Source organism: Embiotoca jacksoni, unplaced genomic scaffold (assembly GCF_022577435.1).
Source record: "Embiotoca jacksoni isolate LCO1_2020_lvr unplaced genomic scaffold, fEmbJac1.0.p SCAF_22, whole genome shotgun sequence".
NCBI classification, from domain to species: Eukaryota; Metazoa; Chordata; class Actinopteri; family Embiotocidae; genus Embiotoca; species Embiotoca jacksoni.
The window spans coordinates 1702960-1718720 of NW_027185363.1; the positions used below are offsets into that span (position 1 = coordinate 1702960).

General features: G+C 39.7%; 1 protein-coding gene across 3 annotated transcripts; it reads right to left on the minus strand.

The window, feature by feature from the left end:
- Positions 1-6970: 6970 nt before the first annotated feature.
- Positions 6971-14940, minus strand: LOC138202841 (spindlin-W-like). 3 transcript variants are annotated; one of them, XM_069157139.1, is made up of 5 exons: positions 14837-14940; positions 14029-14070; positions 12818-13077; positions 12175-12408; positions 6971-11760 (listed from the first exon to the last, which is right to left on the minus strand). In XM_069157139.1, exons 2-5 carry the CDS (start codon positions 14046-14048, stop codon positions 11555-11557), a joined length of 720 nt encoding a protein of 239 aa, XP_069013240.1. In that variant the 5' UTR covers positions 14049-14070; positions 14837-14940; the 3' UTR covers positions 6971-11554. The 3 variants fall into 3 exon arrangements, with proteins under 3 accessions (XP_069013240.1, XP_069013242.1, XP_069013241.1); XM_069157141.1 differs by lacking the exon at positions 14837-14940 and adding an exon at positions 14202-14554; XM_069157140.1 differs by lacking the exon at positions 14837-14940 and adding an exon at positions 14186-14554.
- Between the last annotated feature and the right edge of the window lie 821 nt (positions 14941-15761).

Below are 15761 nucleotides of genomic sequence, written 5' to 3' on the forward strand. Positions count from 1 at the left end.
CAGACAACTAACATTCTCACTAGCAATCTGTTTCATTTTAACCTCCTATTAGAGTCACATTGATTAAAACGATAGCGTTTAAATGTTCTACCCTGTGGCTCCACCTCGTTCCCTGGATGTTTGCAACTTTTCATCACGTTACCAGTGCAGCCCACACAAGCGCAGCTATGACCCAGAGCATGAAAAATAATGACTGTTTACAGCCTCCAAAAACTCCCACACCTCTGCTCGTGCCCTGTAGCTAATCCAAACTCCCTCTTAAACATTGAAACAGCAAATGGATTTGTTGAGTGTAAACAACAGGTGAAGGGTCTAAATACTTGAAGAAAAAAAATGGATGACGTTGAATAATTATGCTTCTCTTGTTTTAATTTATAAATCAGAAATAATTGCAGCTACATTGTTGGAATTTGACTATTAGTAAGCTTGACTTGAAAAGAAAAGACAAAAAAAGTCAAAAAAATCACTGAAAATTAAGTGACTTCACAAAATTAAAGGTCTCCTTTGTGAATTGGTTGTTTTTCTGCATGATGAAAATCCAGTGTAGGCCTATGTGACTCAGCTTCTATCAACACCAAAGAGCCCAAGCTTTTCTACCCTTCAGACTCCATTATAATGTCATCAAAATAACATGCATAGTCCATTATAGTGATCAGATAAATCATATGAATGGAAGACTTTCAGCACAGACTTGCAGCTCATCTGAGGCTCTCGGTGGGCAGATGTTAACATTAAGCCCTGAAAGTAGAGGGGAGAACAGAGGGAGATCACTAATAAGCATAATCCTACCTCCTGATGTTTCTATCAAGAGGCACAGAGTGCGATGTTCGTTATACAACTAAAGCCTCACAACACAGTGAACAGGATCTTCCCCCAGGTTCCTCCCTAAGCCCGACTCTTGAGTTTCATTGATAACAGGGAAATCAAAGGAGCAAGGCTTTTGTGATAATAATGGCTGCAGCCACCCAGATTTCTTCTCAGCCATTTTCTCAGAGGGAATAGAACATGGAGAGGGTCACTCATGGGCACTATTTATGAGTAGAGACTCACCTCACATTGTCATAATGCGGGGGATGGGTAGGGTGTTTTTCAACGGCCTGTATACTGTGACGAGCTGTCAGTTAGCTGGTGTCAGAGAAGATGCCGTGATTTAAATAGCCCATGAGCTGAATGGACCAACATAAAACCTCTGATAAAGTGTTGCATGAGGCAATCAGAAATCTTCTTTTTAATGGTGTCATAACATCCTGCTTGGGTGGAAACTGAAAGTGGGACTGTTGTCAAATTAAGCCATGATGATGAAATAACTGGTCAATTAATTGATAGGTTAACTGTTATTAAGAAAAGTGGGCTCTGGTCTTGAACATCTTTTGTCTGAACAAGTTAAACTGCGTCTTATAGTTCTGCAAATAAGAAGAGATTCTTTCTTTTTCAGCAAGTCACTATAAATTGAACACTTTGGTTTTTGGGCAACAAACTTACAACATAATTTCTCTAAAGTCACTGTGGGCTTTAGAAACCTGGAGAGACAATGTGTCATTATTTTTTACATATTAGTCAAAGTGAAAATAGTTGGTAGATGGAGCTCTAAAATGTAAACTTGTCGACATTACAGTGTAAGAGCAACATGAAAGATATGTGCAGAAATGGTTGTGGTTTTTCCATTTCCTGTAACAGTGTACATGTTGCTCAGATCGCAGTGTGGGTTGCCCACTTATAATAAGGTTGGTGGTTCAATCACTGGTTCCTCCTGCCCACATGCTGAAGTGTTCTTAGACAATTTACTGAACCCCAAGTTGCTCCTGATGGTAGGTGAGAACCTTGAATGGCAGCTCTGTTAGCACTGGTGTGTGTGAGTGTGTGTGTGTCAGTGGTAGGCAAAAATTTGTAAAGCACTTTGCACTCTGCTAAGATAAAGAGGTGCTACATAAGTGCAGACAATTTACCAGGTTTCCAGGTCCCTTTTACTTTCTTAAGGCAGATGCCACGAGGTGTCCAATTGCTGACATTAATAATATTAATAGCCTCTCATTCTGAGGTTTACTATAAAAGCTATTATAATTGTGAATTACATAATTCAGACGGGGTATAATCCGATTCATACATGGACCCAAATATAAATGTTCAAATTGAATTCTTTAATTCTGTATAAGGACAGTTTCTGTTTTCTGTGGTGCAGAGTGAGCAGCAGGCAGAGTCATGAGGCGAAACAGGATCAGTGACACCTCTGCTGACTGTGAATGCTGCTCAGTTTTAATGTCATTACTGTACTGGAGCAAAACCCAGCAATGTTTAATCTAGACTTAAGGGTTTTAAACCTAAATTTAAATCATATTCTTGCACCCTTACAAGCCTACACTTAAGCTAAACTGCCAGAGGCAAACAAAAATGCAATTAATGATATATAAACTGAGATTTAAGTCATTTGAAGACAGCTCAAACGTTAAAATGCCTAATAGAGTATTATCTCCTGACCCACTGGACAAATGGGCTCTGATGTAATGTATTTATATGCTGTTGATCCTGTAATTGGGCCACAACTGACAGTTGACTTTAAATTGAGAACACAGGCCATCCTCAAAAAAGGAATAGAAGACTCCTTAAGACTGCTCTCACCCTGCTAACCCTCTCTTCCTTTAAAAGATTGAAAAGTATTAAGACACAGGTTGCATCAACATTTACGAGATGTGTATCTTTTTTTTACTGTAATCATATTCTTTTTGGCACAAAGGTTTTATTGTTGGTTGTGTTCATTATAATTTTTTTCCACTTGTTTTATATCTATCTCAAACTGGTTTTGTTTTTTATGAGCTAAAATTCTATCCGCTATGTTGCAAATTAAAATTATATTCATCCCTGTTGTTCTACTTTATGTTGCCATTGTTGCCAAGCAATTTCCACAGTCCCTATTGTTTGATATTTTACTCTTCTTTCCATTGAAAATCAAGTAAATGTCCAATCTGGATCTCACAGTTTTGGTTCAATTCAATTACATCTTCTCCAAAGCCAGGCAGAGGTGCCCAGGTGAAGTTATTTACACTCTTGGGGTCCATGATTTCAATTTAGTTTTTTTTTTTTCGTGAAGTGTTTCCTCTGTCAGATTAAAATTACGGAGTGACATGAGGTCAAAATTACATTGCCTTTACCCTACAGTAAAAAATTTTTTAATAATATTAATGATAATAAAAACAAAAAGAAAACCTTTCCGTAACTAGAAATAGTAATGACATCGACATGATACATTCTCAGTCTCCATATGTTTAATTCATATGTTTTTTTAACCTTCATATAATGTAATTTGGCTGCTGGTTTGTGCCGCACCCTTTACAAGCTCTGAAAAAAGAAAAAAAAAAACGCACGTCAATTGGTCGTCTCTCTCAGTCGTCACTCCACATGGTCCCACCTCCTCCTTGTCTTCTCCGGGCAGCAGACGTATATAAACACTCTGATCCTTCTTCCTCCAGCCTACCCAGTAACATCATGATAACCATTACGTGGAGCTCAGATGGGAGGGCGCATAGGCTCCGATTGTGGCTCATTTCAATAGAAAACCCAACACTGAAAGAGGCGCAGCCTTGACTACCCATCACCTGTTGTTCCCGTCGATTCACGGTGAGTCCATCACTTACAGCCTTTACTGACTGATTTCTTAAATCAATGCCATGTTAGGTTGTTTCATTTATGCCGGATATTAACGATTGTACTGTTTTTCCTCGGTCCACACAAGCTGCCCTTCTCTCTTTTTTTTTTTTAAATTATTATTGAAAATCAAATATGATAACGCAAAAAGCCTTCAAGTCATAAAAGAGAAACACGAATAGCTGTTCGTATCCCGACTGCGTCTATATGGAAAATTAAATGACAACCCCTTCCTCCTCTTCCTGCCTCGCCTGAGAGAAAATGTTTATCATGTCGTCATGTTGCCGTGATTTGAGGAAAGAAAAAGACAACTGACCTCACTACAGTACTAGACCGGGGTCGCGGCACATTATACATGTCAGATATCAGAGGTCTTTCGGCTTTATAACCTCCTGAGAGAAAACTTCTGTGCAGCAACAGGTGGCGTGTTTTTCCCGGGCCGGAATAACAGGCGAGAAGCTGAGGAGGAGAAGGACGTGGAGGGAAAAAAAAAAGAAGTAGGGCGTCATTCAGCACCAAAGACACTGGACAGCTCCCACGTCGAGGGCTAATCGTTCCCATTTATCTGCGATCTGGAAGGAATAACAGGTTGATTTGTGGCTTTTATAGCTTATTTATTTTGAATCACGGTAACACATGCTCTGCATATTAACACAACCTTGTGTTCAGCATTCAATTCAGCTGCTGTTTGGAAACTAAATTTACCATTTGTGAGTGTTTTTGAATATCAGGGTCCAACAGCAACATGAAATAATTTGTTATAAATCGATAAGGCATTCAAATTAGTTGAGGGAGCATCTGATCATCTCTTCTCAGATCTCCTCTTGGTATAAATAGAGTGTTGTCTCTGCTCAGCACTCCTCTTTTCTCTAGTTTGCAGTTAAAGACCCCCCTCTTTCCCTCCTTCTCAGCTTCCTTCCTCTGACTAAACTGTCCCCATCTTCCCATCCCCCTCTTCCACTGACTCCCAGTCTTGTTGCATAGCTACCAGCTCAAAAACATACTGGAGATGCAGGACAATCTGTATGTCTCTGTTCTCTCTCTCTCCCTCTCCCTCTCTTTCAGTCCAAATGTGAATAAAAAATGATAGAAGAATTATAGAATGAAAAACACAGATCAGCGTTCTTTAGGATTCTCAGTTGTGCACGGCCGAGGCTTTCTGTTCACTGCATATGGTGAACAGCGTTTATTCCAAGTGCTGTGCTGTGATCCTCTCTCTCTCTCTCTCTCTCTCTCTCTCTCTCTGTGCCCCCCCCCTCCTCCTGTCTCCCTCTTTTGAGAGGAGCTGAAAGGTTGGCATTACAACAACAAAGGAAGGATGGAATGTCAACAGGCTTCAGAGAGAAATGGGTTGAGAGAAAGCCAGAGATGGGAAATGCATGTAGTGTTTCCATCGCTGACATCTAAAGTTCGCAACCTATCAACACGCCGCTGGCCGAGGCTCTGCAACACCTGTGACACATGAATATCCTGAAAAAATAACTTTCAAGTCCATGCTGGTGATGCTACAAAATCAATACATCATGTTTAACACCAGCACGGTAAAAGGAAGGTCCAGACTCGAGTATGTGAAGGCCCTGTGGTGTTACAAGCCTGTTTCTTTTTCTTTTACAGGTTGAAGCAGAGAATGAACATGCGACAGAAAGGAGGGGAAAGTGTTGGTAGTGCTGAGTGGAAGACTAGTGATTTTGTTGTGACGCTGATCAAAGAACAACAAGTCCCAGTCTACCTCTCAGCACAATCAGTGCCCTTCAGTTCACGTCAGCTTTAACCTGCACGGCTCTTCAGTTCACTATCTGTTCACATTTTAGTGTTGGCACTGTTGATGGGATTTGATGTTTTTCCAGCTGCTACAATATGAAACCTACCCTTTAAAAAGCACTTAAAATGTTCTGATTTGGTCAACAAATGTCACCCAACTGTTCAGTAATGTTAATTACTGGCAAAGTTGCAATCAAATTTAAGCAACAGTATTCATGGACCTCAACCTCGTACACTGAAAGCTGCTCAGGGAAATACTGTCATAAACACACTCAAATAATCCTGTAGTTTCCAGACTTGCTCTAATCTTTGCATCTTTCCATGTTTGTTACATACTGTCAATCAAAATGTTTATCACTCAATAATTAATCTGCATTGGAATGATGCCTTTTATATTTTGAAATAAAACCTGAATGTAAACCTCTTACGTGCATTTCCTCATTTTCTCACATCAGCACCAACATCCACCTGACGGGATCGAATCTGAACCCATCACATGCAACATATTCAAAAATCAAAGGAGATCCAGGAGAAAACAAATCCTGCTCCTAACTCACAACACTCTGCTCTGCATTAAGACGTATTATGGGATGGCCTGCTGCCAGAAAGCCTTACTCAAAGCTTTACTACGTATCACAATTACAAGACTAAAGACAAGTCACCAATCAATAAGGGGGCTCTGAATCATTCTGTGAGCTGAGCGGGCTGCCTCAGTCGCTGTAATGGACTGTGTGTAGAGCACTTCTTACTTTCTTCAGTGTGTGTGAGAATTGTGAGTGACCAGGTGAATGAAAAGGGAGCCAGCCCCTCAGGTTTGGTGAGCAGAGGTGCAACTGCCGGGGAACGCTGTCATAAAGCTTGCAGCTGAAGTCTAATGCACAAAAACTGACAATCAGGCAATCATACATCAAGTGTGAAAGGAGGTATTGGGGGGCTGACCTAAACTATCCAGTGTGAACTTACTGGCAGTGCAAGGGGCCCACTGGGATCAGAAATAATAATAAGAGTCCTGTGCACTCTGTATCCAGCCTTTTTATGCCCTGTATCGCACTTCACTGGCAGTATTTGGTCTGCGTATGAGGTGGATGCAAAGCTGGGCCGTCTCTGAGCTTTGATTAATATCAGTAAACAGACCTGAGCAAATATAAGATATCCACTGTTACTAAGAAGACTGAGAGGCGTGCTCACCCAGCAGAGAAAGCAAGAGTCCCGCTCTCTCCACTGTATTTGTGTCTTTTTCAGTCTTTATGTCGTATTCGATTGAGGAAATTTATTTGATATGGAGGGAAAAATATCAGACACAGACATACAATTGGAAGACGTTAAATCACTCCATATTGCCAGAATACATTTTGTGAAATTCTACCATACAGCTTGCTGAATAAAAGCAGAGGAAGGAAAGCACATGAGTCCAGACTTAAGGAATTATTAGAAGGAAATTATTAAAAAAAAGATAACTTGATAACACACCACAGACAGTATAGCTGCATGATTGACCTTACAGAATCTCCATCTTTGTTATGTATGGCAAAGATGGTCCTCAAACTAGAAAAGTAAAACCCATTTCAAATTGAAAAAAAAGTCACTTTATTTACATCAGATCAGATCACTACAAAGTAAGGATCGTTTGATTGAAATCCAGAGCTGACATGAAACCAGCATGCAGGTTAAATTTGAATGATGAATTGTCTTCATCACTGATTTTACAGGATTAATCAATCATGTCACCATTCCCTGATAATCATGACCCTACACAGTGATTTTATCCCTTTCCTCTCATTAAAGCTTGCAATGTTTTAATTAAAAATGCATCGTGGCTGGTCTCCCTCACGTTGTACCCTGTAAGTCTCCAGATTGGCGGCATCCTGGTTTTTCATATATAAAAACCAGGGACTGGCTTGCGTTGCTAAGCAACACAAAAGAGTCAAGTGCATTTGTTTATTGGCCAATAAGAATGCAGACAAAGTTTCAAGGTTTTTCAGGAGGGTCCTGTAATAATGATAACAGAAGAACATTGAGTTGAGAATTCTCTCGAAACAACCTTTCATCGAATTCAGTGAATGTGTAAATAGGGTTTTACAGAAAGACATTTCCCTCTTGCACATTCATACAGCTCATAAAACAGCTTTCAGTCTGTTTGGTAAAGAAGTAAAATAGCTGTAATTTACTGTTGGCTTTAGCTTCCCACAGAGCATCCAAACTATTGCTTAATCCCTTCTCTCTTGTGGCACTGGTCAGCAGCAAATCTAATTACTTTACAATACTTTCTGGTTGTAATTCTGGTATAATCTGTTATATTTGTATCAATTGTGAGAGGCAATGAATAGCACAATAAGTCAAATTTGCTGTAGAGGTAGAAGGAATATGACACATCACTTTATCTGTGGTCTTTTTCAGGTCTTGAGCCCTTAGGAATCCAAAACATATCTGTTACCTATAAAACATCAGCCAGAACCATGAAAATATGGTTCTACATTTGACCTGTTCTGCGTGATATGAGACTCAAAGCTCTCATTGCTACGAGACAGAAATAGAATCACGCTCAAAGATACGCAAGGGTGTAATTATTATGTCTGAACAATAAAAGCTATTGCCAGGAGCCCAGGCAGATGGTTTCACGAAGAAAGAAAATGGTAGAAAATAGTGGTGGATGTGTAAAAGGAAGTGCACAACAGGTGACAAATTGCATCAGACACATTCTCAAGAGCGCAGACCTTGTGTAATGCATGTACTCCATCCTCGTTGTTATTACTATCTGGGCACTCAGCCTGGCGTGATGGCATGCCAACTGTTCCCCGATGTCTGTACTGGCACCCATCACCACAGCCCTGGCACCTCGGAGAGAGTCTGGGGGAGGGAGACGCAGTCAGCAATCAGCATGTGGCTACATGTGTGGTCAGGAGGAGCAGGAATCAGGAGAGAACATGTCTCCTCGTCATCAAAGCAGGGCTGACATTTGATCAGCAGACAGAACAACACTGGTATCAGACGTGAGCTCCACTTCATGGCAGACTGTGCTTGGCATCAAATAATTACAAATATCTGAGCAGGGTCATCTCTAATATTAATTTGTAGGTGATAAATTATTTACAAACATAATGTGCATTTTTAAAATCAAATGAAAAGCAGTTAAAACTTACTATGCGATCTTCTAACCATGTAATCTTATTGTTCCCACATAGATTTCCCTGTCGATGAAGGGTTGGGTGTCACATCGACGGAAGCCTTTTACGATAAGTACTGTAAGCAGCATCTAAATTAATAATAAGTAAGGACTACAATAATATTTGATTGTAGCCTATGGTGTCTGCAGCTGTATGGTAGATATCTAAATGATTCTGATCCTGAATTATCTAGTGTGTAAGTTAATAGCTTCTGTTCCTTGATTTCAGTGGCCTTTAAATACTGAAGCTAATCAGGAATTTGATTAAAATGAGAAACAAAAAAGGTGTAGCTGCCGAACTGGAGGGAAATTTTACCCTACACTTTACTTTTTAAAGTGTGACACACGAGTGCACTTTTCATTTAGTGAAGCTTTCATTTATTGTCTCACTCTTGTGCTATTGGTTGACTCTGTATATGAAATCTCAACTCTCTTTTGGGTAGATTGGCATGAAATGTTGTGCAGACATTCAGGGTACCCAGAGGGGGAATTCTAGGCTGTACACTGACTTTTCCACTGCAGATAGTTACGTCTTAAAATAAGAATTTCCACTTCTATCAGATTGTCGCACTCTTGGTTCCCAGAGGATGAATCCAAATGACAGGCAATCCTCTGAGCAACCATGAGGCTCTCATTTAGGAGTTTTAGTGAAATGTCACATATCAAGTGTGGTGACTGGAATTTGATACATGGTTAAGTACATTCATGTTCCCCTTTGGACGAACTATAATTTCTCTGATGGTTCTTTGACTTCTCATCTGGTGCCATGAGCAAGTCAAAATTTGGTTTAGGGCAAACTAATAACTGTCAATAAAATGTGAGCATGCAAACATATTAAGCATAACCCAACATGTTAGCCTTGTCTAAAGGCGCTTATGTCTCGGTGGACCATTATTCTTTTGATCTTTTGCTGTTGAGCGTCCTTAAAAGATGTAACAGTCTCACTGTAAACATGCCAGTGTCACAATTATCAGTTTAAAAGCTAAAGTTAAATAAGCTAGGCAGGCCACAGCGGTCCACCCATCAGCATTGCTGCAAAATTAAAAGCCAGAAATGAAAACAGATCTGACACAATAAACATCTATAATTTCCAATATTTTCTCCATACCGTACACACTTTCCTTTTGTTTACAACAACCAGCATTTGTATGCCATAATCCTGCATATGTCAGGCTCTGCTCCCCTCGTGTGCACACCAACTTAGCGAACACCTACTTTACATTTATTAGTACAGGGACAGCCACTCAACTGCATCACAGCAACTACCTCAAAAACACAGTTGCACCTGAAGTGCAATGACCTTAGGCTACATGTTCCGTGTGTCTCTGAAAGCAACCGTAACAGATAAAAAAAAAAAGTAATAAAATGTTTTCTCAAAATGACTTGTTTACAACTCATACTCTGCTACGAGTTTTTTTTTTTTTTTTTTTTTGGATGCAGCATCGAGCCGACTGATTTATATCTCACTAAAATTAATGTGGCAGTTATTAAAACACTGCAGTGGTAAAATGAATATGGGTGTTTCTGAATAAATACATAACTCTGAACTGAAGCAACATTTCTGATAAAACATGTAGCGAGTTCATTCACTGCTCTGAAGTATTGAGTGAATTCAAACAGGTCAAGAAGAGATGTCTTTCAGCTCATTTAACTATGTAAAGAGAAGTGTTTCACATTCAGTTAGTTAATATTGGGTCTGCAAATATTCATACTCTGATGTGATCAGTCGTGCCACTATAAAAGCTTTCTGATTTAACGCTAAATAATTATTCTTAGTTTTAGTGGATAAACAGGAGTTAACTTATTATAGCTTCATTGATCTCTATTAGTGTTTTACAGGATGTGCATAATTTGATAATAATGTGTTTACTACTTGGCTAAATTAATGTGTCCTTCTTACAACCATAACGCAAGACATTCGCATGACTGAACAAAACATCCACTGTGAGACAAAAAGCATTGAACAATAACAAGATGAGAAAATAATTTTCAAGCAGCTTTGTTTTACGTTCATAAAAATGTCTCATTATATTTACAGAAAAAAAACATAGTCAAGGTCACAATGAACAATAATTGATAAATTTTTGGCAAATAATGAAGACTTCAGTCCAAAATAGTATACAATGTTGGCAGCCAATTTCAACTACATAAATAGTGCTGAGCACAAACACTGTTTGAAACAACTTGACATCAACATCAGTACTTCTGAGATATTATTATAATGTAGAAAACTTACAGTTTGCATCATGAAACAGAACTGAAATATGACTTTTTTTTTTTTTATTAATCTGTGTTTTATACTCATGATTTGAGACACGGTCAAGTCTCATCCATGCCTATACACTTCAACTGAAATCAGAGTTCACTGCGATGGGAAAGTCAGCACACTGGTCAAATGAATGTTACTTCTATATTCAACACTGAGGCCTACCCAGTGACACACAAAGCACAGCAGACACGTTTTTTTTTTTTTTGTTACCAGCAGCACAGCCAGAGATTCCTGATGAAATAAATAACACAGGCATATAAAAGTGAAGTAAAATGAGAGTAAAACACAGAGGTATAGGTAAGAAAGCTGAATTCTCTTAGTTTGATGTGTTGCTTACAAAAAGTATGACTTTGGAGTTTGAGAGTTGCACTATACAAGTGTGATTTAACCAAAACAAATGTCGAGCTCCATTTCATCTGCTGGGCTATACAACCGGTCTCAGACCTGCTTTATTTACACTGAAGAGGATCTAATAGTCGCACATTAAGTTCATATTAAAATTTAGAATCAAAAACCGAAACGTCTTGTAATGTGAGAATGAAAGAAGCTCCTGGAGGCCAAAACAATAACAAAAAATAAAATTAAAAAAATAAATGGGGCCTATGATCTTCAGCACGTCGCCTTCCACTGGAGGGAAATTGAAATCTTTAACACTTTAACAGGTAACGGCTGGTCGTGACGAATATGAACCATCAGCTGAAGATGAACGCAGACAGTCAGTACTAGGTGGTCTTCACCAGATCGTAGACGTGGATGTGGACATCATCGTCATATTTTATGTAGTATACAGTGGGCTTCGCTGGGACCTGGTAGATGACCAAGCCTGTCCTCTTCAGACCGTTATCTGTGACATACTCCACCTGTTTACCCACAAGGCTCTCTGGCTCCTCACCTGGCTTCCTGTCTGCTGGTAGCAGGTGTTTGTTCTCTGAACACACAGAAAAAACACATGGGTAATTAAAATCAGTGTAGCAGGAGCAGACAGGATTTAAACAGCTAAAGTAACAAAATTGAAACAAACTTAAAAGTTTAAGATAATAAATTAGCTGCATCATGTTTGCTTCTTTATTAATGTGCCGTGCCTGATCCCCTCCAATTCTTTGGAGACACCATTGTCTCTTCATGGCAAGACACCAGTGCCACAACAAAACACACTCTCTTACCACTGAACAAAATAGAAATTCTGCACAAAATGTTCAGGAGAAAAAGAACACGGCAGAGACTCTAGAGTGTTTTCTAATGCTCACTATGTAAATTTGTCCTGTTCTCTTCCTCCCACTTTGCCAGCAGCATCTGAAACATATAAAGTATTGACAATTTTATGCAGCTCTCATTTCTGTACCTGACTCTGGCAGGACACGTAGGTCACCATCCTTGTAGTCGTCCCACAGCTGGTACATATACAGCACCGGGTCCTTCTCGTAGGTGATGTAATACCAGTGGGTCATGATGGGGGCTCGGGACAGCACCATGCCTCGCCACTCGTTTTTCTCACCGTCCTCCTTCTCGAACAGATGCTCCACTGCTCGGCCCACCAGCTCCTCCGCCCCCGGAGGCACCTTGATCTTATTGTTCACTGCGGGAAGGAGACGACACTTTGACCAGACCTTAAATCTCAAAACTTTATAGATTCTACATGATACAGTAAATTAGGAAATTAAAATGTTATTATATTAACAAATAATTCGGACAATTTACCATTAAAATCTACCGTGATGTGTTTTGTGTATCTGTCAGCACCAAAAGCAGTGCGTTTGCAACAAACAGTAGAAAAACTGGGTAGTTGGTGTTAGAAACAATAGTCACCACACCAGAAGTGATTAAGAAAAAAAAACACCCACTCGAGCTTCAACAGGAAATCCTACAGCAAAATGCAACGTGGTGTTGCTTCATTTCAATCTAAAGTGGAGGGCATCTGTCCAAAAAAAAACACAATACCCAAGCAAATCTATAAAAATGTCCAAGATAAAAGTTGCCACACTCACCGACTTTCTCTGACAAGACCTGTAGGCTGGACACCCGGTTGTCTTTGAAGAGCTCGATGCCGTAGACACAGTCAAAGCCGTCATATTTGACCATGTAGAGGGAGCTGTTCACAGTCAGGCGCTCCAGAACGGTGCCTTTCCATTTGGTCAAGCTACCTTTCTCCCTCCAGTTGTGCTGAATCCTGCGGCCCAGGAGGTTGTCGGGGTCCGGACTCAAGGTCGCTGCTGAGCTTTCACTCAGCTCTCCACTGCTACGCTTCCTGTAAATATGCACGTGATCAGTTCCATATTACTATTTACATATTCGTACAAGTGCAATGAACTTTTGAAAAGGAGCGGCGTGTTCGATTTAGTGGCATCTAGCGGTAAGGATGCAGATTGAAACCAACTGAATGCCCCTCGCCTCACCCTCCCCTTTGAACTGGGAAAGATCATCTATGTAAAACACCCTCTGTAGAGTCTGTGTTTGGTTTGTCCCTACTGGGCTACTGGAGAAACACGACGGTGCAACATGGTGGGGCCTGTGGAAGAGGCCCCGCTTCCTATGGAGATATGAAGGGCTAACCTATGCTAACAAAAACAATTCCTAGTTTCAGGAGATTATACACTAATGAATAGTGTATTTCATTTCTACCTATGGATCCCCCCCTAAATCCTACACAATAAACCTTCAAGGTACTTTTCAAGCGATTCAATAAGTAGCCTATGTTCTTTGGGTTACTAGTGTGACTGACAAGGTCTTTAAGATGTGGGTAATGTTACACAAGGGCGTAAAACATTTTAACAAAACATTAAGGAAATACTATCAGGGGAAAGGCGCTTGCACTTCGAAGCCCAACAGGTAGTAAACAATCACTGTGAAGCTTTCTTTACTCTTGCAGTGCAGTAAATGACAGCAAGAATAGTTTATGTAAATCACATTGGGCCTAATTTTGCCTATGAAAATAATCTGTTTTGCTTGTCATACACCAGTACCTTCAACCCCACAGATGCTTGGCAAACTCATATTTACAGACTCGTGTGTTGACAGACAAGACGACAGTGGAAACTACGACATTTATACAGATCAAAAGGGGATTGTTAAGTTAGCAGATGACCATATGTTACCGCCATGTCATTCAAGGTGGGGAAGCACAGTGAAGTATTAAAAAAGGTAAAACACTGATAAAGGGTCAAAAAGAGTGAAATCAGACTTTGATGTTTAAGCCTACCTGCCCCGTTTCTTTGACATGTTTCCATAAATTCACACAACCCTGTGAGACACAAGAGAAGTCAAGTTAATAAGTACAGCAGGAGCAGCTGACATTTTCTCTCACACACACACACACACACACACACACACACACACACACACACACACCAAGACACCTGATTTCACATTAACTCAAATATTCCTGGAAGTCAAGAGTACAGTCGGTTCCTCAGCAGGTCTGCAGCCCTCTCCGCTCAGTCCAACGCGTCCCATGCAAAACGTGCCAATAAACCCACTTTACCGGTTGTAAACAACGTAACCGCGACGAGCCCATCGCTGATGCTACCCGACCTAGCTGAGTGCTAACGCGACGGCCAGGTTTACGCACTGTATTTACGCAGCTAACTAAAAAGGCTAATAAATGTGTAACTTCGCCGAGGGCTCGCTGAACAACAGTCGACGTGTCGAGTGTCATCGGAAACGTGAAGCCGCAGTATGTCTAAAGTTGGACCAGCCGGGGTGGCTGGCGTCGAGAAAAACAATTTCTGTCACCGTTTATTTGTAAGGAGTAAAAATCCTGAGAATTTGGCTTCTGCATTTCTCCACATAAGCTAGCCGAACAAAAGGAAAATGCATCGCCATGTAAGCACGGATTTTTTTTTTTTTTTTTTTTTTTTTTTTTTTTACACCCTGACTGTTTGCTTACTGGATTAAACGGAGACATAAGGACGAGCCGTGGTAAATATATTAACATTTTTTTTTATGTGGTCGACAAGTTCAATTTGCGGGAGCCATCAGGGAAAAAAAACAAAACCTGTTTGCCCTACCTGATCAATAATTTCACATGTGTTTGTCTTTGCAGAGCAGATTCCTCCACCTAACGTAGGCTAGATACACGGAAACGAACCGGATAGAAGAACTACATCTACCGCCGGGAACTCACAACTCGCAAAGCACTCTGGGACTCGTCGTCACTTTTAGGAACTTCCTTTAGATTCGTGCAGCCGCTGATGATTAGGTTAGGTTAGGTTAGGTTAGGTTAGGTTAGGTTAGGTTAGGTTAGGTTAGGTTAGGTAGTTACTTAATTAACCCCCGAGGGGAACTTTTTTTTCCGCTACAGCAGCATACAGGAAGCAATAAGATAATAATAATAATAGAAAAGCAATAAAATAGCAGTAAAAAAATATAAAATACAAAATGCACAGTATGTACAGTACAGTATATATCTATATATATATATTATATACAATTAATAATTATTATTATTATTGAGCCAGATATATGCATGTTTGTTCTTTTATGTATTTGGATCTCAGTGGTTCAGGTGTAGTGAAGCAGGGTAAGTTTAAACTACATTCCCCATCATTCATCTTCTAAGAAGTCCGTATTTGTGTTGCGTCTGCTGCACATTTATGAACGCCAAATAATTAAAGCTACAGACAGTTCAAGTTTACCAGATTTAAAATGATCGAAAGTAATTAAAAGCACTATTATCCAGAGTTTCTAGATGAGCAAAGTGTATGCTAATAATTTACTGTTTACATACACGCATTAGTTTCCTCAGTTGAAATTTAATCTGGCATTTTAGTGAGTAAAATTAAAATGCAATTAAAACATACTGGTTTTTTTTTTGTTTTTTTTTAAAAAGTTAAATCTATGAATAGATTAAACTAAACTGTTAAACCTTATGAGTGAAATTTACTATACATGTTTTATTATTTCTTAATCTTCATTTATTTAAAAAAAAAAAAT